Here is a 26,255-nt window from a genome sequence, read left to right on the forward strand (position 1 = left end):
CTTTCTTTCTTCCTCCTCTCCTCTCCTTCTTTTTCGAGGGGTTCGATAGAAATGGTTCGTTATATTATTGTATAGGTATCGAGGAGGGATCAAATGGCATGCCACCAAGTCTCGTTAGGAGGGGGTTATGTGGAATTCAGTCGTCAATTTTGTTCATGTACATCAAATATGCTGAAACAAGTGGCATAGGGGCATTATGTTCCAAGTGTTTAGTTGGTCGTTAACTTCATATTTTCTTCGGACGACAGGGTATTGTAGTAAATCGGGACAATCCTAACTTGTATGTTTTTGAAACAAACCCCCCCCCCCCCCCCCCCCCCCCCCCCCCTTGTTTTTTTTTTTTTTTGTTTTTTTTTATTTATTTATCAAATGGTCCATGAAATTGTAAGAACAGAGGCTGACTTGTTTAAAATTAGAATCTCTGCGCAACATTTAATTTGGGAAAATACACTAATGTCGTGGGACAATCCGTCTGACGGCCCATGTGCTTAGGCCCACAAAGCCCATCAAGGCCCGATTGTCTGTTAAAGGAGAGGAAGTTAATGGTTATCGGGGACCACATAAAAATTTTAAAAAAGACTTAAAAGCAAAAACAATGGTCGTGTGTGTTGAAGGAGAGGGTGAAGCCCACGTGTAAAGGTAAAGACAGGTGGACGACTGGGTGCCAGTAAGCGACATCCTATTGGCTGGATGATGCAGTACGCACAATTAGAATCATGCGTGGCGCCCAAGTTTAATTCTTTTCATGCACCCATTCTGATCCACACACGTGACAAGATCAGCCGTCAGAATTCAGTCGTGGGTAAGGAGGAGCACTGTAACAAAGCCACAAGGTCCGCACCCTAACAAATCCCTCGTACCACCGCTTTTTTGTTTCCTTGCTTGCTGCTTAAGTTCGAATAAACACGCGCTTTCTTCTCCGCCTCTGTCATTGTGCCTTCGCGGCAGTTTCTCTTTCAATCCCATCACATCCCCTCTCCTCTTCAACTTTCCTTCCCTCCCTCCCTCCCTCTGTATATACTCCTCTTTCAGTTCCTCTTCTCTCTCAGTTTTCCCCGTTTAATGGAGGATCTCGAATTTTCCGAATATGACATAATAGGACAGATTGATTGGAACGATTTCTTTGATGAATTCCCAGAGGGAACCGGTGCTCTGGAGATGGAACCCCCTTCTTTGGGGGAGTCAAAATCGCCTCTGGGGTTGTCTAACTCATCTCCTGATTCGATTTCTTCCTGGATCAACGAGATCGAGAACGCTCTAATGAACGATGATGAAGAGAAGGAGGTTTCCGTTCCTATTGACGATTGCTGCGATAGTTTTTTGGCTGACGTACTCGTGGACTCTCATGGGGGAGCCTCTGTAATCGACATCGATTCCAATACTTCCGATTGCAATAACGACTTTCGCAATTGCCAGAAAGAGGATGAAGATAAGGTTTCTCCCGCTCCTGCTGGCGATTACTGCGATAGTTTTATGCCTGAATTACTTGTAGATACTCATGGGAGGTCCTCTGGGGTCGAAGCTGTAGTTGACGTTCCGTCCAATGCTTCCGATTGCCGTGACGATTCAAACAACTCCCAGAAGGAGAAGGTCGATGCAGCAAACATCGACGATAGTGTAGACGAAGATGCCGGAGATCCTGTTTCCAAAAAGCGGAGAAGGTATTGCTACTGAATCTTTTGAGTAGGCATTCTACTATTTGTAATCAATTAGGAGGTTTCGCCATATTAGTTTTAAGCCTCGTTGAACATTTATAGTTTCTGCCACGTAGCTCTTCCATTTGTAGTGGTAGTGTAAGTGTTTGGTTTTCTCTTTTGAGATTAAGAATTAATTACAATAAGTCGCCATGTACTCCCATGGACCTTATTTCTCATCTGGGAGTCTTAATTCGAGATATCTGGTATGTTTGAAACACCAAGAACGCGGGTAGAAAAGGGGTCTGTATGGGGGGCAGCCGCTTCTGTGGCATGAAACGTTTTGGTGTGCTTTCTCATCGATTACGATGCATATTGCATCCCTTCTCCCTTTGGGGGAGGATAATAAATAATTGAATAACCGAGATCGAAGATCATTTTATTTTTTAGTAGAAGCTGACATAATGCATGAATGCCATTCGAAGGGATAACTGCAATGTATGAATTCGAATTTTCCAGGCAGCTGAGAAATAGGGATGCAGCAGTGAGATCTAGGGAGAGGAAAAAGATGTACGTTAAGGATCTAGAGATGAAGAGTAAATTTCTTGAAGGTGAATGCCGGAGATTGGGGCGGTTGCTCCAGTGTTGCTGTGCTGAGAATCAAGCCTTACGCTTTAGTTTACAGATGGGAGGCGCTTCTGGTGCTTCACTGGCCAAGCAGGAGTCTGCTGTGCTCTTGTTGGGTACGGTTTATCTTTTCCTATGTGTTTTACCTTACCATTTCATATATGACCAAATTAAATTTTGTCTGCCGCTGTTAGTTTGGATGATTTCGCAAGAGAAATAATTGAATTGTTTATAAGGTAAAGTTGCAGATATTTTCCGCATCCATATTATTAGGGACTTTTGCTGCCTTGAGAGTAAGTAGATGGATGGAGTAAATCTAAGGCCCTGTTTGATAACCACTTGGTTTTTGGGTTTTCGTTTTTGAAAATTGTGTTTGTTACAACATCTTGATTGTGGTTTTCATCTTTCCCAGGTGATTTAAAACTACTGTTTTTTGTTTTCAAAGTTTGTCTTGGATTTGAAAACGCTCCTAGAATGTACACAACAAAACATAGAAAGCAATAGGTGGAAGTGGTGTTTATGGGCTTAATTTTCAAATAACTAAAATAAAAAACCATGGTTGTTTGGGCCCAAGTGATCCTTCCTCTATTTGCTCTCCTTTTATTGTTCTCTATGGGTATAGTTTTATTTATTTTATTTTATATATAGACACACACACACACACACACACACACACGTCCTTACGTGATCCTCATAAATATGGCCTTTGCTGTCTTTTTATCTGACTACATTCTCATTAACTGTATTCCTCCTCCTGGTGAGGAGAAATTATGTTTAGAGGCTGATACAATGGGGAGGATGGTTTTGTACTGTTGGAGGTAGGAGAGTGAAACTAAAAATTTTACTTTTAACTATACATCCCGGTTTAGAGGGTGACCACTAACCTCCAGGAAAATGGAAAATTGTAAAAGAGCACGCTTGGGGTGTCAATTTTGAATAAACTTGACTAGTGACATATTATGGACCGATTATGTTCAATGACTGCTTCGGCACTCAGAACATGAGTGATGAGACTACCCGTTTTGGTCTCTCTTTTGCCATCCTCATACATGCATTTGACTGCCTAGTGTGTAATAGAATAAAATTCATAAATAATAGTAACTTTAAGCTTTGGGTTCTTAGTATTAGATTAGAAAATCCTTTTAAGTTCTTGTGCCTTTACACTATTAACTACTTCGTTGAACGTTTGCGTCAAGCAACTTATGTTTTAGAGTGTTCATAATTTTGTTTTTAAGGTTAAACCCATTTTCTCTCTGTGTGACTCCCTTTTTAAACGTTTACACTAAGCACTTGACGTCTTAGTGTGTCATATAAATTTATTAAAAGGTAAAATCCATTTTCTTTCTCTGATATTCCCTATTGGAGTTTCTTGTGTGAAATAAAGAAGATTTTTGAAGTTCACGTTTCTTTCTCTGATATTCCCAATGTTTGCCTGATTAATCAATCCAACTGCCAAATCAAGTGGGACAATTTAAAACAACGAGGAAAGGAAAATAGTTGTATCATTTATTTATTTTTATCATTATCTATAGAATGTAATATGGACTTGAACGTATAAAGTTCACCGATCCATCCTATCCTGTCTAATCTATTGTACCCATTTTGCCCTCGTCAAGCCGTCATCATCCCTTCCCATCCATCCACAACACATTACACGACCAACGCATCTATTACTACATGTTGAAATCCTATAATCATGGATGGAATTCATCCAACCCCTCCCACTCCTTCCCACTTGTCCATCCATCCACAATACACTACCTAGTAGATCTGTGCCTAACAAGAATCTGACTTTTCTTTCTAATTTGAAATCTACGGTTTGGAAGTAGCAAGTTTGTGTTGAGCGATGTATGTTTTACAATTTGTGATATACATTTAATTTTTCTCTTAAAATTCTACTTTTGTTTCGTGTTCCATCCTAATGGACAGTCGCTTACTTCTTTTCGGTAGCCTGGCTATCAGTTTTTAAATGATGTTAACTTGATCTGTTAGTTGATTGAGCATCAGTTTTGATTGATAAGTCAGATGAATGGTGTAATAAATATTCGTTGTTGTCCTGCAGAATCCCTGCTGTTGGGTTCCCTGCTTTGGTTAGTGGGCACCGTTTGCCTGTTCACTCTTCCTCAACTCCCACAATCAACTCTGGAACCTGTTCCACGAGTAACAGTGGTGGAGGAGGAAGGTCCAGGAAGCGTGCCTTTCAACGGGGGAGGAAATAACAACTCCAGATGCTCGTACTCATCATTACAAACCAGAAGATGCAAGGCGGCTAGAACAAGGATGAAACTGAGTATGTTGGATGCGATACTGTCCTAGTGCAGCTTTGAAGTTGATATAGATAGATGTTGTAGGCTTTCGAAATGATTGAATGGTTTTGAGCGTTAAACTGGATGAACGGTCAAGACTGGGTGAATGAATCAACGAAATTGGTAACTTGACTTGCGTTCTATAGGGATGGAAAAGAAATAGATAGACGTGGAGTTGTCTAAAAGTCTAAATGCCGTATGTTTTGGTGCTTAGTTTATGTTTATCGAAAACCATGGTCGCAGGGATTTTCTTTTTGCACCCTATCTTATCCAAATTTTAGCCTGTACTTATTTACCGTTTGTATCACTATTTATTTGAACATTGAGCTATTTTAAATTGATTGGAAAACGAAGTTTTCCTCTCTTGCAATTGCAATTCGAACGAAAACCGTTCATTTGCCCATAGTCTTAGTTGATCAAAACAGGTGGGCAGGGGAGGTGGTAGCGTGGATGCGTATTCATTGATTTGTTTGCGTGGACAGCTGATCCGTTCGGAGGAACGTTGAAGTTCTAAATTTGAAGATAAGACCGATGGATCAGCTTTAAATCTCTGAAAACCGTGTTAATCAATCTGATTAATTTAGTTAGGATAGTATTTTGGAAATAAAGAAAAGAAAAGAAAAGAAAATTTCTAAAATTCAGTTCATATTCTATTTATTAGATGAAAAGTGAAGGGCGTGAGGATAAAAAAAAAAAAACATTAATATTTTGTTGGAAAGGAAAGGGCTTGTTTGTTTGTGCGGAATGGTAAAGTAGTTTGGGTCAGAAATGAGTTCATCCGTTACCCAATTTGTTCTGCGGTATTTGAAAGTGCCGTTTTCAGTGAGATTTTACAAATTTGGATTTTGATTGGGTTGGGGTGACACGACGACCGACACGTTGTCCACAAGCTCCTTCGTAATACCCGCACCAATGGCATTATGGTCATTTCATGTACTCTATAAAATGGGTCCTTTCGAGGTCGTCCCAAAACTAAAACCCTCCATCAGTCTCACTCTCCTTCACCCGCCTCACCCTCAAGCGCGCCCTCCCTTCAACTCTCCTCATGGACTCTGATTATGGCATTCCCCGTCAACTCTCCGACCTTCAGAAATTCCGCTCTCTCTACCAACCCGATCTCCCTCCTTGTCTTCAGGTTCTCTCTTCTTTTTCTTGCTCTTTCTTTCTTCCTCTTTTTTTTTTTTTTTTTTTTTTTCCAACTTCTCTCTTGATGCTTAGATCTGGGCACATGCTACTCCATTTTTCATGACCTATCACTGGATCTCCCCTTATTCTTCTTTCTTTGAATTATTATCAACTTATATTTTCCTGTCGCTGTCTTTCGTAGTACTCATGAATTATTTGATTGGATTCGGTAGTTTCTACATAACATTTGTGCAAATCTAGTTCGCGCCATACACCATAGGACTCTTATGATACGTTCGTATACTTTAGGTTGTTCATATAAAATATTTTCTGTTAATGTAAATGGTTTGCCTTTGTTGCTCAACATGTTGGTTTAGTTCAATAAGTACAAGTACCAGTCTGCCTCATTCCTTTTACTAGTGAACCTCCTTCTTTGTGTTTAATCCATGTTCTCTGTTCCATACTTGATTTGTGGGGTGTGTGCCCGTCATGGCATGTTTTTTTTCCCCCCCTCCTCTTTTTGTGCTGAAAACCGAAACTTCCTGCTTTCTTGTGCGGACTTGGCTTAAAGCAAATTGACAAATATGGTACTGTTTAAATGAAGGGGACAATAATAAATATTGAAATTGAAAATAAAGCAAAACTAGCTACTTTTCCTTTGAAGTTGGTTGTCTGATGCAGTGCAGCTGTACATTGTTAAATTTGGACGAGTGGCTTATATGTCCTTATTATATCATTCTACAGGGAACAGCGGTCAGGGTTGAATTCGGAGATGGCACTACAGCTGTGGATCCTGCTGATGCCCCCACCATTAGTCGGGCCTTTCCCCACACATATGGTCAGCCATTAGCTCACTTTCTCAGGGCAACTGCCAAAGTCCCAGATGCTCAGATTATTACTGAACATCCAGCCATCCGGTGCGTGCATTTGGTGATTAATTTTCATTGCTTATCATCGCTAGAGCTTCATATATTATTCAGCTAACTATCTGGATTTCCCCCCGTTCATTTTACATCTTTTCTTTTACATGCATGTGTATAGACATAAATGTGGTGAATGCATGACCATTTACATTTCATTTGTGACTTTGAGGCTACAAAATAGATATATTGTATGGAAAGCTTCTCTCATTGGTTTGCTACCAACAGGGTGGGAATAGTTTTTTGTGGAAGGCAATCTCCTGGAGGCCATAACGTCATATGGGGTCTTCATAATGCTCTCAAAGTCCACAACCCAAATAGTATATTGCTTGGATTTCTGGGTAAGTTTTCCTCCCTTCTCGATATCGATACGTTTCTTATATGTTTCCTGAGAACTAAATTGGTGTTTGACGCAGTTTTCTCATACTGCATCTATGCATCTATAATTATGTTTAATATCAAGTGATTTATGCGACTGATGTTTGTTGCGATTTGTGTTATTATCATTTAAACAACTGTGGTAGATTGAGGTACGATGTCATTTCTTTCAACAGGTGGCTCTGAAGGTTTATTTTCCCAGAAAACTCTTGAGATAACCGCTGACATTCTTTCAACATACAAAAATCAAGGTATGCAGTGGTTTGAATACTCTATTTCAGATATTTAGATATGCAATGCTATATAGAGATTCTTTACATTAGTGGTATTCATGTTGCGTAGGTGGTTATGACCTATTGGGCAGGACTAAGGATCAAATTCGAACTAAAGAGCAGGTTAATGCTGCGCTTAAGACATGCCTAGATCTGAAACTAAATGGTCTTGTTATAATTGGAGGTAAGTTTCTTTCTTTGGCTCTGCCTAACTGTTTTATTCACGTGTGAATTTTATGAGTATATGGTATTTCTGAAGGAGTGACGTCAAACACTGATGCTGCCCAGCTTGCGGAAACATTTGCTGAAGCTAAATGCCCCACGAAGGTAATCTCCGTCAGTTCAAGATAGCATGCATATTACTTTTTATTATTTATATAATTACAAAAATAGTTAAAATCCTTTAATAGATTTCAGTACTTTATATTTTAAATCTAACTTTTAACTTCTCTTGTGGTATTTCATCCACAATGTGATTTTTCCTTCTTGCAATGCATTGATCGAACCTGTACTGAACCATGCAGGTTGTAGGTGTTCCTGTTACTTTGAATGGCGATCTCAAGAACCAATTTGTTGAAACAAATGTTGGTTTTGACACCATATGCAAGGTACAAATTTATCTGATATTTTCCAGGTGGTATCGTGATTTTTTTATATGATATTTTTTATTTCCTTTTTGAGTCTCTGAATGCAAGAAACACTTCGTAGTAAATTTAAATGGCTGAGAAACATCTCATACTTCTTTCACATCTGTGGGATTTCACTCTCTTTTTTTAAGCCTTGAAGACGGTTGGTTTAGCATCATATGATCTTGTGTAAGCGACTAAGTTCCCTGTTTTTTCATCATCAGGTCAATTCTCAGCTAATCAGCAATGTATGCACTGATGCCCTCTCTGCGGAGAAGGTAAGAAAAGTAGACGTTATTATTCCACAGTTACATTGATGTTGACTGACATTATTTATCTTGATCTTTGCTTTCCAGTTTCCTTCAATATGATAAAAATAATCCTCACGTTCTGTAAATAAATTGTACTCTTGAAAATTTTACGAAATATCTGTACATATGCCTTGTTTCCCCAGTATTACTATTTCATTCGACTCATGGGCCGGAAAGCATCCCATGTTGCTTTGGAATGTACTCTTCAATCTCACCCAAATATGGTTAGTTTTTCTTACATGATATTGTTTTATTTTCATTGAAGTTGCTTATTTGAAAGTTCTATGGTCATACATCTTGTCCAAAATTATTGGCTATGCTCACTTGCAGGTTGTTCTTGGTGAGGAAGTGGCTGCATCAAAGCTTACTCTTTTTGATTTGACGACCCAGATATGTGATGCTGTTCAGGCTAGAGCACAACAAGGTCTCGTACAATTTATTGTGCCTCTAATCTCATATTTGTTCATAGTTTTCAGTTATCTGATTTTGTGTATTATGATCAGACAAGTACCATGGTGTAATCTTATTGCCCGAAGGGCTCATTGAAAGTATTCCTGAAATCTATGCCCTTTTGAAGGTTTCTTTTCTCCCTTTCCCTGGTTCATGGAAGCAACACTTCGACTTTTTTGTTGAAAAAACCACGCGATCTTTTGCTTGAAGTAATGAATTTTATTGCACTGCTCAGGAAATTCACAGTTTACTTAGGCAAGGAGTTCTGGTTGACAATATTTCTTCCCAACTCTCTCCTTGGGCATCCGCGCTATTTGAATTTATGCCACCTTTTATCAGGAAGCAGGTTAATGTTTATTTAATCTTCAAAAGTGATGGGATCTCCAATTTTGTCCACTCTAAGTTGTGAGGTCTTTATTAATGTTGTAACTTCATTGTTCCAGTTGCTACTACAACCCGAATCAGATGATTCTGCTCAATTATCTCAGGTATTGTAGTTCTGGTACTTGTTTTAGATCAAAAGAAAAAAAAAAAAGTGATCTGTACGTAGATACATGATGTCCTTTGTTCTTAATTTTCTTTAGATTGAGACGGAGAAACTTTTGGCTCATCTTGTGGAGGCTGAAATTAACAAGCGTATGGTAAGACGTGCTACATTTGCTTTTATAATGATGCTTTGTTTTTCTTTTGGTGTAATCCTTGTATTTACTCTATGGGCATCCCCCTGTGGGGATATCTAACACGACTTGTCTTTTGGCCTGCCATCTCGAGAGGGTTTTTTTTAGGAAGAGAAAAAGTATGCCTACGGTTTTTTCAGTCGTCGGACTCTGATCTCCAATATTAATTGGCTTTTTTGCTCCTTTGAACTGTTTTCTTGAAAATTATCTGATTGTTGTTGTGTATTGCGTTTTTAACAGAAAGAAGGGACTTACAAGGGGAAGAAATTCAATGCAATTTGCCACTTCTTTGGTTACCAGGCTCGGGGATCTTTACCTTCAAAATTTGATTGTGACTACGCCTACGTATGTGATAATTAACAATCTAGAAGTCTGATAAGCATTTTCACCTTTAATATGAACTTTAGCATAATGTTTGAATGTTACATTTAATTCAGGTTCTTGGGCACGTTTGCTACCATATCTTAGCTGCTGGCTTGAACGGATACATGGCTACTTTAACTAACCTAAAAAATCCTGTAAACAAATGGCGCTGTGGTGCTGCCCCGATTGCAGTTGGGTTTCCTTCTTTTCATGCTGTTTGTTCAAGTTTAACCAACTTCATAGTATTGTGGTTATCATTAGATATTTGTCTCTTGTTGATGCCATTTACGTCTGGTGACAATGCCAATCATATAATTGCTTCTCTGATGAAACACAGGCTATGATGACTGTTAAACGTTGGGCTCAAAATCCCGGAGCGTCATCCATTGGAAAACCTGCAATTCACCCAGCAACTGTGGATTTGAAAGGGAAAGCATACGAGTAAGAGTCCATATCCCCCCAACTATCCACCCGCAACCAGTGAAAGAAGAATGCATTCGCTTTGATAATTCTAATGGTTTGACGATCTGAGATAGATTCACTCACGGAAGTGTATTTTTGTTGCAGGCTATTGAGACAAAATGCGAGTCAGTTTCTTATGGACGATCTCTACAGAAACCCTGGACCTCTTCAGTTTGATGGTCCTGGTGCCGATGCGAAGCCCATCTCTCTGTGCGTTGAGGACCAGGATTACATGGGCCGCATCAAGAAACTACAGGAATATCTTGATAAGGTGCGGTTCTTCTTAAGATCATTGGTTTTGTCTGAATATTCATTGAATTAAAATTTTGGTACTTCTGAGAAACCCTATTTAGTCGAACTATTGCGATATTTTCTTTTACCTTCTGGCTGTTTCTGAGAAAACCTGCTTCCCTGTTCACTTCAGGTCCGAACCATTGTAAAACCAGGGTGTTCGCAGGAGGTCCTTAAAGCAGCATTAAGTGTCATGGCATCAGTGACCGACGTTCTATCAGTTATGTCTTCCAGTTCGTTTAGTGGAAAGGCATCATTAGAAGGGTAATAAACATATTTTATGTCGTGTTTAGGGTAATAAACTCCCAGTTGGTTTCGGTGACAATGCCGTGTTCGGTGGTTTTCTAAAACCCTGTTTACTTCAGCTAAGCGGATGTGACAATTACAGATGAGTTTTCAGTTTTCAATTTATGGTGCAGCATTTTTCTTGAATAAGAACTCGAGGCATGTTAGCAGTTTTGGGAATAAGTACTTTCGTCCTTTTCACTAGTAAGTTTGGGTTTGAAAAATGGAAGATGAACATTTTCTATCTCTTAGTTCCTTCCCCCAAGCGGTTTTTAAGTGGGACCGTCTTGGATGTGCATATCATTGTGTCCATATATGGTTCGTTCCCAATCTGTTATCGTATTTTGAGTCAGAAGTTTCTTGTTATTGTAAAGGAAGAGTATACGTGAACATATTTTGGAACGCTTTTAGATTAAGAAACTTCCACGTCCTTAATTTTGTTGACCTGGTAGCAAAAACTAACAATCGATCTAAAACCAACAGTTACATCTGGTTGCGTTACTTTGAGCACAAGGCAATTGAATAAATTGAGCAGGAAATATCGGTGATAAGCGTTTAACTCTTAAAATGGGATGTTGCAGAGGTCTGCTGATATACAATTGTGATTCTGAAGAGAAGTAAAAGAAAGAAACATTGCTTAAATTAGGGAAAACGATCAATAAGTACTTAGATTCTTACTGTTCTTGTCTTCGATGGTAGGGATACATCCTTTATGGAATAAGAGATTCAGTTGATCAACAAAAAGCATGCTTTTCATTTGGTCTAATTGCTTAAATTCCTTTTCCATCTGCAAGTCTACCTCCTCCAGACGATCAAGCTTATCTACAGCCTCTTTCATCTGTTGGCAATAAGTTCCAATATTAGCAATTAACACAAACTTCTCATCTTACCACAATACCAAAGACTTACTTGGACGTCTAGTATATGAGATATTGCTTTCTCCACAGCCACCTCTTCTTTCTCAATCTGTGAGTTTGCATCCACCGAAGACACACTAAATGAGCTCCTAGCAGTGCTGCCTCCACAGGATACAACGTTGTTTCCTGAATCAGAACAGAAGTGACATGACAATCCCATACTACAACAATAACAAGTTGAAATTTGAGTTTTATATGAAAATTTATCAATATCATATATTAAACGTATACAAGTTGATACATAATGAAATAGACTTCTACAATTTCCAGCGTTTGCTTGGGAGGTAATCCCGTAACAATGAATTTCTGAAAATTTTAACATAACTTGGTCAGTATAATTATGTGTCCAGAAGTACCTATCTTATGTTGGTGTTCAAACTGCCAAGTAACGTTGCATAAATAATAGAAATAAATTTGAAGAGATTTTTGTGGGAAGGAAATGGTATAGGAACGCCAATTCATCCAAATCAACTGCAGAGCATCATATCACTGCCAGGAAAAGGAAGACTTAGGTATTGAAAGGCCCAGGGAAAAGAAACTAGGATTTCACCCGCAAAACAAGTTTGAACATTCTCCATTAGGGAGGAAAAACCGTAGCATAGTCATATCTAGCAGATACGGGATAGGTTGAAACTGGTTGGTGCAACAGAGACTCAAATTAGGTACACTTATCTCTCTGCATCCGTCATTAAAGAAAAAAAAAATTGGCAGGGAAAGGGGGGCGGAGAAATTAAAACTTTTTACCTAGATATCAACTTTTGAAGGACTGAAAAATTGCAAATAAGATTTTCCAAGTATACTCTTAAACCCAAGCATCGACAGGCAATAAACGAATCAAATGGGGTAAAAATTCTCCAAGGTTCTGGCCTCATGGTGAAAAGCTTAATAATTTACACCCTAAAAGTCTCACATCTAGAACTAGGCATCGGAGCATGCAAGATCTCTTCATGATGTTGTAGGTTGGGGTCAAATACGGAGGTTATATGGAAGAAGCTACAACTTTCTTTCGGTACAATTGAGATAGCACCTAACATGTGTTATTTTATAACCTTAAATTAGGTGCTATTATGCTAGTTCTGTTAAAATGTCATCACTAGCCCAATAGGATTTTAGGAATAAAGGTAGGAAAATGATTTAGGAATTTTAAGAATAAAATTAGGAAAATGATTTAGGTATTTTAGGAAAAACATGGAGAAATTTTAGGAATAGATTAACTACCATTAGTATAAATACCCTTCCACTCTACTTAATTCATCCTCCCAAGAAATCACAAGCAATACAAAGTAGTAGTATTCTACAGAGTGTCTTGTATTCTCTTCTCGATTGTTCTTAATAAAGTGTGCGAGTGTTTCCCACAGAGAGTTGTGTTCAACAATCTGGTATTAGAGCCATGCCCTAAAACTTAGTCGTGCCAATAGATTGGTAAACCCTCAAATGTCGAACAAAGGACTCCAAAAGAAAAGGAGTCAAGCCTCCTCGAAGGCAGTAAAAAATGACTAAGACTCCAAAGGAGTCGAGCCTCGATTAAGGGGAGGTGTTGGATGATGGAAGTCCCACATCGACTAATTTAGGGAATGATCATGGGTTTATAAGTGAGGAATACTAACTCCATTGGTATGAGGCCTTTTGAGGAAGCCCAAAGCAAAGCCATGAGAGCTTATGCTCAAAGTGGACAATATCATACCATTGTGGAGAGTCGTGTTCGTCTAACATGGTATCAGAGCGAGGTTAGTGTCGGTTATCTAATCTCTTGGAATTCTTAGTATGCTCTATGGTTGCAGCTCTGCCTGATCTTCCACATCAGAAACGATTGCTTGAGATTAGTAGTGAGTGAGTTTCTTTTGTGTCGTGAGTAGTCTGTGACTCTGCAAGTCTTGTGTCGAAAGAGCTTGTTTGGTATTACTGAGGTATAGCCAACACGATGGGTGATTTCCAAATCGTTGAAGGAATCAAGAAACTCAACAACTGTCGAAAGAGCTTGTTTGGTATTACTGAGGTATAGCCAACACGATGGGTGATTTCCAAATCGTTGAAGGAATCAAGAAACTCAACAACTACAACACGTGGGCAACATGCATGATGTCCTATTTACAAGGACATGATCTTTGGGAGATCGTTGGCGGGTGCGAAACTACGCCACCAGAGGATGATTCTAATGGCGCCTTGCGCAAATGGAGAATCAAAGCAGGCAAAGCAATGTTTGCCTTGAAGACCACAATCGGAGAAGAGATGTTAGAGCATATTTGAGATGACAAGACACCGAAAGAAGCATGGGACACGTTCATGATATTGTTCTCAAAGAAGAATGATACGAGGCAACAACTTCTGGAGAATGAGTTGTTGTCAATTTCACAACGTGACATGACGATTGCTCAGTACTACCACAAGGTCAAGTCGATCTGTCGGGAGATTACTGAACTAGACCCGAAGTCCACCATTGTAGAATCTCGAATAAAGAGGATTATAATCCACGGATTGCGACCAGAATATAGAAGCTTTATTGTTGCTGTACAAGGATGGCCCACTCAACCATCACTTGTAGAGTTCGAAAATTTGTTAGCCAGTCAAGAAGCCATGGCTAAACAAATAGGAGGCATCACATTGAAGGGTGAAGAAGAAGCACTCTACACAAGTGAAAGTCGGAGCAATAATAGGCCGTCTACAAAACGCGGATACAATGGTGACAAAAGAAGAAGTCACCAAGGAACTGTACAACCAGGGAGAGCTCAGAAGAACGATAACAATAACTCTCAAGGGAAAAGATTTGAGGGAATTTGCTACAATTGCAGGAAGAATGGCCACATGTCCAAAGAATGTTGGTCCAATAAAAAGCAATGTGGCATCCTCCAACATGGAGATGGAGGAGGAATGGGATGCAGAGGTACTGTATGCTATAGAAGAAGATGAGCTAGCACTCATGGCGATGATGGGAGACCATACCGATTATGAGAATGATTGGATCATTGATTCAGGATACTCAAACCACATGATTGACGATCAAAGTGGTGCAATGGAAGAGGGGTGGCCCTTAGAGAATGAAGTATTACCAAGCCTTGAGCAAATTGAAGAAATTTTTCTACAGAACATGGGGGAGCAAACTGAAAAAATTCTTCTATAAAACACAGAGGAGCATACTGACGAGATTCTTCCACAGAAGATAGGGGAGCAAACTGTACACATTTACTTGAGTGCTGATGTGCCTAAAGATTCAAGTGACACTAGTGTTGGTGAGCAAGAAGTGACTCAACCAAGTGAACCTAGTGAAAATGAAATGACACCTCAACAACTCAAACGGTCAGAAAGAATCCAGAAGCCAAATCCAAAGTATGTTGATAAAGCTATTATAGAGGACGAAGTTAAAAAGCCAGAGACGTATGTAGAAACATCACAAAATACGACTTGGCAGCAGGCAATGGAGGAAGAAAGTATAGTGCTGGAGCAAAATCAAACTTGGGAACTAATACCAAGATCAGAAGATATCAAATCCATCTCTTGCAAGTGGGCTTACGAAATAACGTGTCCCTCGGATAGAACAATCAAAAGATACAAGACTCAACCTGTAGCTCGAGGGTTCTCTCAAGAATACAGACTAAACTATGATGAAACGTTTAGTCCAGTGGCAAAGATCACTATCGTACAAGTTCCTCCAGTACTTGCGGTAAATAAAGATTGGAAACTATGGCAGGATATGAATAATGCCTTCTTGCATGGAGAGTTGGACTGGGAAATCTACATGAACCAACCAAATGGATTTGAGAATGAAGTTGGAGTCATTAGTCAGTACATGCGAAGTCTGAAGAAGCTTCCTTTGGATGCGGCTCGATGGACCTTGAGATATATCAAACAATATCACGATACTCGAAGGTCAGGTATTGGGTATGTGTTCAAGCTCAGTTCGAAAACAATCTTCTGGTGTAGGAAAAGACAACCAACAGTATCATTGTCTATTAGAGAAACAGAGTACAAAGCAGCTACTAGAGCAGCTCAGGAAAGTACACCGCTGAAACTCTTGATGGAAGATTTGCACCAGAAAATTGACTATCCAATACCACTTCATTGCAACAATCAATCTGCGATTCGCCTAGCAGAAAATTCGTTGTTTCATGCTAGAACAAAGCATGTGGAAGTACGCTACTATTTCATTAGAGAGAAAGTCTTGAAGGAAGAAATCGAGATGCAGCAGATCAAGACAGATGATCAAATGGCAGACTTGTTTACAATAGGGTTGAATACCGACAAACATGAGAGTTTTTGCTGTCAGCTCAACATGGTGCAACGAATAAGGACTAATGCTGAGGGGAGTGTTAAAATGTCATCACTAGCCCAATAGGATTAAGCCCAACCATTGTATGAGTAATTATATTTAGGATTTAGGATTTTAGGAATAAATGTAGGAAAATGATTTAGGGATTTTAGGAATAAAGTTAGAAAAATGATTTAGGTATTTTAGGCAAAACATGGAGAAATTTTAGGAATAGATTGACTACCATCTAGTATAAATACCCCTCCACTCTACTTAATTCATCATCCCAAGAAATCACAAGCAATACAAAGTAATAGTATTCTACAGAGTGTCTTGTATTCTCTTCTCGATTGTTTTTAATAAAGTGTGCGAGTGTTTCCCACAGAGAGTTGTGTTCAACAAGTTCCGTTGCTCTCACATATCTATTTATCCGTATTGTAGGGATTGAGCAATTTAGAGCAAATCGGGGCGTTTTGGAAGGATGGGGACCAAAAAGATGCTAATTTCACATAATTCGAGCAGTCGACTCATGGGAAAATGGAGTCCAAGTAAAAAAAAAACTCAAGGAGGAAGCATCAAGACAATAACTGGGTATCAAGTCAAAATGCCCAACAATGACAATTGTTTTGAATACCTGTGATCGATTCTACAATTGGATGCAACTGTACCTTTGAATTGGAAGTTCGGTAAGATTTAATATCTCCCCTGCACTTATCTGTTATTTCTTTGTTTCCATCGTTCAAGTTTTACACAACTAACCTCCGTTACCTCTTATTGAAATTTAATTATAATAAATTGATTGTCTGGATCCCTTGGAATATCGATCTGGTCCACTTTTTCTACAAATTATAACAGGAAACCAGTTTTTTGATCTTGGCAGGCCTCGAGAACCCAACCAGCCACGTTGGTCATAATTGTTTGTATGAATTGTTTGAACATTTATATGTAGCTGATATTGAGATGGCAAGGTAAAGAGGAATCTCAACAACTACTGTGGGGGCCAAAGTTCAAAGGGAAGACAAAGATGCTCGTAGGTGATCCGGTTAAAGCTTATCAAGGAGCATGGTTAGGAAGAATTCCTAGAACTTTTAAAGGAAAGATAAACTTTAGTTGTTAAAGCTTATTACTTTGGGAGTGTGGTTAGCAAGAAAAATTTAATGAAAAGAAAGGCTTGAGTTGATATTTTGTTTGGCTAAATTTCCATCACTCTAGATGTCCTCTGTGAATATATTTTTTTTTAATTAATTCCCTATCTTATCAACTCCTGCGAGCATTCTTGTTTGCATTTTTTTGGGGCAGCATTTGTATACTTGTGTACTTTGTAAAAGAAGAAAAAGAAAACTCTTAGAAATCGTAAAAAAATTTCAAAACATATTCATAAATTATAATATAAATATCTAACATGAATATGGCTCAACGGCTAAAATACCAATTCTTTCAGAAGTTGGAGGTTTGATTCCCTATCTCTACATGTGTTGAACCCAAATTATAATACAAATTACAAAACAAAGAAATAGTTAACAAACATGCTGAAGAATGAAAAAATTGAACATAAAATATCAGATACACCTTGAGTTAGCCACTTATAGAGTTAACATCAACATGACCCTGAATTTTTCCTTTGTGGCACAATTCGTAAACTCATAATCAGCAAAAATGAAAGCATAGATCCAATAAAAAGAAAAAGAAGATGGGCAAAATTTGGCCCCATGGCACCACACCGAACACTTCAATGATGCAAACTGACAACCAGAGAACTTTTTTTCTATCATTGAAATGGGACTATTTCAAATGGCTGAAAACATCATACAAAGAACTACTATTTGCTCCATTAAACCAAAAATTCTTCGAGAAACATTTTCCAGAAGAGACCATTTGGATAGAAAAACTCACATACAAGAAGGGTACTACGGCTGAAATCTCATTACTTCATGGAAATGGAGGTCTTAACAAGTTTTTTGTCCCAGTGGGCGAAGAACGAAAAGGTTGGATAGATTTCTTCAATCTCATTGGAAACTATCCTTGTTGTCCACTAAAAAACCAAACCATCAACCAAACTCAAGATCTCAGAGTAGAAGACAAGACCATAGACACTTCCATCGACCAAAACGACTCTCGCTTGTTGATAAAAAGTCGCCACAAATGTCAGATAGAAAGATAGATGCAAAAACATACCTTTCAATCCTAAACGAAAAGGGCAAGACGACCAACAACGAGTTTCCCCACTCCCTCATTCATTTTGTATGGGATGTGATAGTGATTATCACTAAAAAAAAAAAAAAAAAAAAAAAAAAAAAAAAAAAAAAAAAAAAAAAAAATTCACCATGATTGGTTTATGATAAATAGGAGAACCCAATCTAGCTCAATGACTTTTGTCAACTGAACCCCTAAGAGAAGACAAGGCAATTCTCTGTTGCGGACAAAAGAGAATGTCTCGTTAATTTGTAATAAAAGACTGGCAAAAAGTTGAAAACGACATTGTGAAAGTAGAACCTTGGTCTAATGAGAAGCACTTCAGTAGGGTCTAATGAGAAGCACTTGAACGACCCAAGTGGTTCCCTCGCATGGAGGGTGAATTAAAATTAAAAAATTTCCTTTCAATCACTCGGACACTAAAATTTTGAAACACATAGGAGATGCCTGTGGAGGTTTTGTTGAGATTTTGATGGAAGCCACCATTTGTATTGAGAAAAACTCGTAGGGTTTCATACCTGCAGAAGTCTCAATATCATCATCTTCCAAGATTCCCCTTATGGTCAAGATAGACCCTTGATTCAAGGGAGAGTTGTTTGTTGATACTATGACCGGCTACTATGGCACTAAAAAGCACGAAAAGGATTTTGTATCTTAGAGGATACCGAGTTTATTACAGATATTTCAAGCGGCATTCTTGGACCACAAGGTTGGTCAAACTACAGAGAAACATCACCTAAAAGGGTCTCTCAAGTACAGCAGAACTCAACAAAAAATTTATACATCACAGAGTCTATGGCCACACCATAAGGCACTAAAAAGGTAATGATCCCACCCATCTGCCATGGACCGCCCCTTACTCTCCAAGCCAACTCCATAAACCCATGGTCTCCCCACATAAACCAAAGGCCACCAACCCCTCACCCTACTTTTCACCAATCTCCAAAACCCTACCTACTATACCACTTCTTATCCCCCACCCACGAGTTGTAAACATATCATCATCATAAATAACCAAAAAATCTTCCTCGTCCTAGGAACAAAATTTTCCACGGTTAGCATTGACCAAGAATCAAACGATGAATATGCATCTAGCCCCCTACCCCTCTCCACCACCCCACCATCCCCCACAGCAGGTAAGGCCAACATCTCTCACTCATTGCTAGAGATCACCTTTTTTTTAGGAAAAGCACCAACAATGGCCATCTAAATCTTGACACCATGGCTAAAAGAAAACCACATGTGCATCATACCATCGGGAAAAAGGAAGCCCACTACGGCCAAGAAACAAAGTAAACTGACTAGAGAGATTGTTGATCTCCTTTCAAACATCAATTATGAGAAATCGAGCAAGTCAAAATTGGGAGGTAAATACCTCTCTTAGGATTATTATCTCTTGGAATGTTAAAAGGCTTGGGAGATTGGAAAAGAGAGCCCTAATCAAGTCCTTCCTCCTCAAATACAATCCCATTATGGTTGTTCTTCAAGATACAAAATTAAACTATGTTGATTGTTGGATAGTTAAATCCCTTTGGAGCGCCAGACATATTGGTTGGTCAACTTTGAATGCCTCAGGTACATCGGGGGATCTTAATCATGTGGAATGACCCAATTTTGATCATTTTAGAAGTCACCAAAGGCTTATACACCTTAACCACACATATTACTGTAATGACCCATACCCACCGCTAGCAGATATTGTCCTTTTGGACTTTCCCTTTCGGGCTTCCCCTCAAAGCTTTAAAACGCGTCTGCTAGGGGAAGGTTTCCACACCCATATAAATGGTGGTTTGTTCTCCTCCCCAACCAACGTGGGACATCACAATCCACCCCCCTTAGGGACCCAGCGTCCTTGCTGGCACTCTTTCCTTCCTCCAATCGATGTGGGACCGCCCCAAATCCACCCCCCTTTGGGTCCCAACATCCTTACTGGCACACCGCATCATGTCTACCCCCTTTCGGGGAACAGCGAGAAGGCTGACACATCGTCCGGTGTCTGGCTCTGATACCATTTGTAATGACCCAGACCCACCACTAGCAGATATTGTCCTCTTTGGGTTTTCCCTTTCAGGCTTCCCCTCAAGGCTTTAAAACGCGTTTGCTATGGGAAGGTTTCCACACCCTTATAAATGGTGGTTTGTTCTCCTCCCCAACCAATGTGGGACATTACAATTACACTAGTTGATAATAACAGATTTTGGATTACAGGAATCTATGGTCTTGTAGATATCAAGAATTACAGGACTTATCAGTCCTTGCCTAGGTACAGAGAATTGGTTTTTGGCGGGTGACTTCAATATCTCTCAATGGGCACATGAAAATTCCAGTGGAAAAGTCACCAGAGGCATGAGACACTTCAACAATTTCACAAGAGAACCCAAACTCAGTGACCTTCCCCTCAGTAATGGACTTTATACATGGTCAAACAACATATCTCCCCCCTACCTTGACACTCATCGATAGATTTCTAGCCACAGCAGTACCGCCGGTGTTCAAAGACTGAATAGACCTACATTTGATCATTATCTCATTCTACTTCCATGGGTTGCTGTAAATGGGGCTCCTCTCCCTTCTGATTTGAGAATATGTGGTTGAACCATTCTAAATTTTTGCCAATGATAGAATACTGGTGGAAGAATAAGCCCTTCTATGGACGGTCAGGACACGATTTCATCAACAAACTTAATAGACTAAAAGAAGTCTTAAAGAAATGGAACAAGGAGGTTTTCGGTTGTATTTTCACAAAAAGAAACCAACTACTAACTGAAATTGCTCTCCTTGATTAGATTGAGGAAATTGAATCTATCGCACTAGTTCAACACACACAAAAAAAAAAAAAAAAAAAAAAAAAAAAAAAACTCATGAAATCAAAACTTATTTCGTTGGCAGGAAAGGAAGAACAATCTTGGAGACAAAAATGTAAAAAAAAACGATGGTGAGAGGAGGGTGACCTAAACTCCAAATTTTTCCATTGTATCATGGCTACAAAGAAACGAAAGAGTACCATCATGGAAATTCTATCCACAAAAGGCAGAAGTTTAGTAAACGAAGAAGAAATTGTCTCAAAATGTGCGTCATTTTACACGTCCTTATACACAAAGAACAATGCTCTTTGCGAATTTCCCCATGATCTTGAGTGGAGTCCTATTAATCAACAGCAAGCTACCTCCCTCGAGGTTGTTTTCACCGAAGAAGAGGTGCGGAAGGCAATTCAACATCTGGGATCCAACCATACTATAGGACCAGATGGTTTTACCACAGAATATATTAAAAAATGTTGAAACTTTATAAGAATTGATATCGTGAGAGTACTCAGATTTTTTTCGAAACAGAGTTATCAATGGCAACCTAAACAAAACATAGATATGTCTAATCTTAAAGAAACTGGATGCCCACACTGTTGTAGACTTCCGTCCAATAAGTCTCATGACTCAACTATTTAAAATCATAGCTATCAGAATGTCTTAAAAAGGTTCTCCCCTTCACAATAAGGGCAAAACAAACCGCTTTTATAGAGGGGCGACAAATTCTCAATGCATCCCTCTTGGCAAACGAACTCATAGATGAATGAGATAGAAAGAAACAAAAAGGTGTAGTCATCAAACTTGACATGGAAAAGGCCTTCGACAGGTTAATTGGACTTTCCTCGAAAACATTCCTGTGGCAAAAAGCTTTGGCTCAAAATGGCAAAGGTGGATAAAATGACGCATCTCATCCACAAACTTCTTCATCAGTATCAATGGAAGACCGAGAGGGGAGGTTTATGTAACACGGAGTCTCTGTCAAGGAGATCCACTATCCCCTTTTTTTTTCATCATGGTAATGGATTGCTTCAATCGCCTACTGGCAAAAGCAGAATACGAAAGGCAGATAAAAAAATTTCAAATTGGTAATGAAGTCTTAAGCATCAACCACCTTCCATTCACAGACGACACAATCCTCTTTTCTGACTTGCAGATGCCTCTTCCATAAAAAAACATGATCGAGACGGTAAAAACCTTTGAATGATTCTTTGGACAAAATATCAATCTCCAAGAAAAAAAATAGAGACCATGGCATCAATATTAGCACAAAGATTATTGAAAAATTTTGCTAGCATTTATGGTGGCATCAATATTAGCACAAAGATTATTGAAAAATTTTGCTAGCATTTATGGTTGTAAACAGGGAGAACGGTCGAATATGTACCTAGGACTACCTCTAAAAGGAAACCACAAATCTTTTGTTCCTTTTGGAAGTTGTTATACTTCAAAAGGCGGAAGACTCACTCTAGTACAAGCCACATTATCCAACCTCCTCACTTACTACATGTCTTTGTTTGAAATGCCCCAAAAAGTGGCCGCAGATATAGAAAGATTATTCAAAAACTACTTGTGGAAAGATGACCCACGCTCTATTCGATGGAATATTATAAATCTCCCGAAAGAAAAGGGAGGTTTCAGTCTTTTCTTGATAAAGAAGAACAAAGCTCTCCTCGCGAAATGGATGGAGATCATCATGAAGAAAAGACCTTGTGGAGATATTATAAAGGCCAAATATACTCCTAATCAAACAAAAATCAACCCCATAGAAGGCTTAGAAGTACATCAACAAACATCAAAACCTCATCACTAATTGAACTTGCCATACATCACTCTTTCTCCAGCAAATTGGTGTCCAGCACAAGTGAAAATTTTCAAAAAAAAAAAAAAAAAAAGTCTTACATCACTCTTCCTCTTCCTCCAAGTTGGTGTCATCATGCAAGAAAGAAAATGAATCACAAAACCATTTATTTATGCAATGCATGTACGCTCAGAATTTCTGGACAGCAATTTCAATATATTCGAATGACATCTCACATTTCCTAAGGATGTAAAGGATCTATTGGACATGGCCTTAACGTACCATCCTTTCAAGAATGCAAAAGCCCTACTATGTAAAAACCTCATCATGGCTTTATTTTGAAATTTGTGGAAAGAAAGAAATTAGATAATATTTGCAAAAAAGACATTTATACAAAATCTTTCGACAATGTTGTTTACCAAACTATATTTTGGTGTAAACTGTCTAAATTGGAAAAGTCTTTTGTAAATTACTTGCTATAGTTATACCTCCCTCATTACAAATTGGAAAAGTCTTTTGTAAACACCATAGATATTACATCCCTTTTGTAAATTTCAATCATCAATGGAATTCTCATATAAAAAGATAAGTATATAAAAAGATAAGTATTCCTAGTAGATGATCAGGTCAACTTCAATAACCTAGGAATGATAGTGAAAAAATTCATCAACAGAAACAAAGCTAATACCTTGGTCTCCTATATTCCTAGCGACAGCTGTGGCAATTTCCCCATCTCCTCCAAAGCCCATATCAGAAAGTTTAACCACAGCTGCATGGGCAGCTGCTTCTGCTACTTCAACACCCACCAAAGATGACAAAAAGGCAGCCTGAGAGCATAAATATCAATTACATGATAAAATCTCTATTCATATAGCAAATGAAAACCATAGACAGTTTTGAGTGACCAATAGGTCCAATACCAGTTTCAGGTCCATAGATATTCTTGGAAAATTACTGCAGAGGAAAGGTATACATGTAATGCAGAAGAATGGTATGCTACAAAAGTCAATGGAACCCGTAGTTGGGTTAACTTGAATTATGGGCTTGTCCACGCTAGTTTGTGGTTCGAACTATAACTTGAGTAATTTGATTTTTTTTCAAAGAAATTAGTTCGTGTGAAGACAACTAACCCAAGTTCATCCATTAAAAGAGCATCTCTTGTGATAAAATGCATAAGCCTTCTCTAATTTTTGATTTATTAATAGCCCAATCCAACCCACAAAATGTTAAAAAAAAACCTATAAAAGAAAGGGAATTACAATAGAAGGCATCAAATTGATACACAGTTGTTTTACCTTTGCCACCACTCATATGCAAACCAGACCTCTAATACACGCTTCTTTTTGCACGTGAATAGGACTCCCATAATACAGGGTGTTGGTGAAGTAACAAACGTGTAAGCAGCTAGTGCAAGCTAAAAGAAATGACTACCACCAACACTAACCTGAGCCATTATGGGATTACTTGCATCTGCCAGAGGAGATAGACGGATTCTTTTACTAGTAAGAGGTGTACTTTCTAATGTAAGATCGGCACTGGCATGATCCTTCACTACAGTTCTGCCACCAACATTTCCGGAATCTGGATAACCAAGAAACTGCTCCCCCAAAGGAAGCTTCACAAAATGGGCAACACATTCCCTTTCAGTTCTGCCACCAACATGTTGTGCGACCTTTTTCCAATCATCACCATGATGCGTCAAAGCTTCAAGAAGATGCAAAGTCTCCTTATCAGTCCAATCTGTTCGTGTCTCATCATTGATCTCAACACGTCGAAAATCTGAAGAACTAACACCAACTCGATAGTTTCCACGAACATAGCACCTCGCACAAAGCGTCAAATCAAACTGTACAAAACAATGACCAGCATATTAGTTCTAATATATTAAATTATATCAATTCATTTAATGTCCATTTAAAAAGGACAAGTCTATCCAAGTTCCAAATTCATCATATCACCAAAAACAGTTAGACAACCTATCCAGTAAAACCACAATATGTCAACAAACATTCTAGCGAAATTTAAACAGGAAGATTAAGAAAATGAACAGATAAAAACCCGAGTCAGAAGGCGTTTGACAAATTAAAGACCAAAATGTCTTTAGCTGCATCGCTATCTACAATAAATTAATCCGGCCGCCTCGGGACCTAATAAACTACGCCAACCTCTCTCCCAACGATCGAAAGTTACAACTACTTGAAAAATCATGGAATTAATACATACCAAAGAGTCGAAGACTTGCCTCGAAAATACTTGGAAATTAGAATACGCTGAGGATGGAACGGAACACAAACTCATTCGCAGAAACAAGAAAACAGATAGACGAGACTATACTACGTTCACCATGCAAGTGAATACGAACCTTATCGCATGCAAAGCAAGCGATGCTACAAATAGACTTGCAACCGCTGCATACTCTCTTAGAAGCGTCTTTAGGAGCTGAGGAATCTGCGGAACTACCTCCAGGTTCACCGGTGTGCGAAGCGGACGAATTAGACTTCGAGTCCCGGTCCTCCCACTTGAGAGGTTTGTTCAGGGCGGACGGCGAGTAATTGACGAGACCCCAAGCCTCGAGAAAATCGAAAACCCTTCGAATAGATCCTACATCGGCAACGAGCGTCTTTCGGACATCAGTAAATGTGATCTTCTTGGAAGGGCATTCTCTGAAATTCTTGACAATGGCATTTCGAAGGTACTTGTAAACCCTAGGGTTTTTAGAGGGCGACCGTGAATCGAAGAACTCCGGAAGGAACCGAACCTCGCACTCGTGAATGCCGTTCCAGGAGAACCATCCTGGGCGAGAAAATAAGGGAGCAAAATAACAAAACTAAGAGTTAAGATCTAAAAACAAGAAGCTGAAGGGGTTGCAGAGAATGCAGGAAGGAATTTATACTTACTGGAGTAGCTGGGAAGATGAACTGGATCGGGAGAGGCGGATTGAGGGAGGTCCTCGGGGCGAGGGGTGGAAGCGGGAACGGCGGCGGGGGTCTTGCCGGAGTCGGATGAAGGAGTGTCGATCTTAACGGGAGGGGTTACAAGAGTGGGGGAAGGCGAAGGCGTAGGTTGTTTGGCAGAAGCATCCGTGGGGGGATCTTGGACCGGTAAATTAGCCGCCATGGATATATACAACGAACAAAGCGTCCGACGATGAGGAAGTAATAGAGAAAGGAAGCTCCGGCGAGCCTATCGGAATAACAAAACGAAGTTGCTAACCATCGGTCGGCTCAGGCGAGGCGGGAAAGCAAACAATGGAAGCAGTAGACGCGGGAGCCCAAATATATGGAACTGGGCTGGGCTTTGCTTCCTTCTAGTCATACCATTGGAAGAATACCATAGAAGAAATATCCTCTTTTAATTTTTTCTAAAAATTCATAAAACATAATTGTAAATCTAGCTTTATTTAAATAAAAACTAACAAAATAATCATGAACAGCCAAATAGAAACACACATCTCACCAATCTGACCACACGATGAACCATTAAAAAGTGATCAACCACATGAACCTCACTCTTCAATGGTTCAATACAATTCCATCAAAGTTCGTCCTATTTGATTTTCAAAGGAACATTTGA

The 26,255-nt window shown here is 39.1% G+C and overlaps 3 protein-coding genes across 3 annotated transcripts; 2 read left to right on the forward strand and 1 right to left on the reverse strand.

Moving 5' to 3' along the window:
- Positions 1-941: 941 nt before the first annotated feature.
- BZIP60 (basic region/leucine zipper motif 60) lies at positions 942-4,943 on the forward strand. The gene is made up of 3 exons (XM_023659284.2): positions 942-1,661; positions 2,154-2,377; positions 4,324-4,943. The coding sequence occupies exons 1-3, from the start codon at positions 1,063-1,065 to the stop codon at positions 4,575-4,577; spliced, it is 1,077 nt and encodes a 358-aa protein (XP_023515052.1). The 5' UTR covers positions 942-1,062; the 3' UTR covers positions 4,578-4,943.
- Positions 4,944-5,530: 587 nt separating this feature from the next.
- LOC111779189 (pyrophosphate--fructose 6-phosphate 1-phosphotransferase subunit alpha) lies at positions 5,531-10,971 on the forward strand. The gene is made up of 19 exons (XM_023659282.2): positions 5,531-5,702; positions 6,437-6,609; positions 6,841-6,953; positions 7,167-7,241; positions 7,333-7,446; positions 7,522-7,589; positions 7,787-7,870; positions 8,113-8,166; positions 8,343-8,423; positions 8,530-8,623; positions 8,703-8,776; positions 8,885-8,995; positions 9,093-9,137; positions 9,234-9,290; positions 9,567-9,671; positions 9,764-9,880; positions 10,027-10,130; positions 10,257-10,422; positions 10,576-10,971. Exons 1-19 carry the CDS (start codon positions 5,613-5,615, stop codon positions 10,708-10,710), a joined length of 1,860 nt encoding a protein of 619 aa, XP_023515050.1. The 5' UTR covers positions 5,531-5,612; the 3' UTR covers positions 10,711-10,971.
- A 283-nt stretch (positions 10,972-11,254) lies between these two features.
- On the reverse strand, positions 11,255-25,951 carry SWI3B (switch subunit 3). Its single transcript, XM_023659283.2, has 6 exons — positions 25,580-25,951; positions 25,045-25,475; positions 24,127-24,528; positions 23,371-23,509; positions 11,637-11,770; positions 11,255-11,565 (listed from the first exon to the last, which is right to left on the reverse strand). Exons 1-6 carry the CDS (start codon positions 25,797-25,799, stop codon positions 11,383-11,385), a joined length of 1,509 nt encoding a protein of 502 aa, XP_023515051.1. The 5' UTR covers positions 25,800-25,951; the 3' UTR covers positions 11,255-11,382.
- Between the last annotated feature and the right edge of the window lie 304 nt (positions 25,952-26,255).

The sequence above is a fragment of the Cucurbita pepo genome, chromosome 6 (genome assembly GCF_057944985.1).
Source record: "Cucurbita pepo subsp. pepo isolate OVF chromosome 6, ASM5794498v1, whole genome shotgun sequence".
Classification (NCBI taxonomy): Eukaryota; Viridiplantae; Streptophyta; class Magnoliopsida; order Cucurbitales; family Cucurbitaceae; genus Cucurbita; species Cucurbita pepo.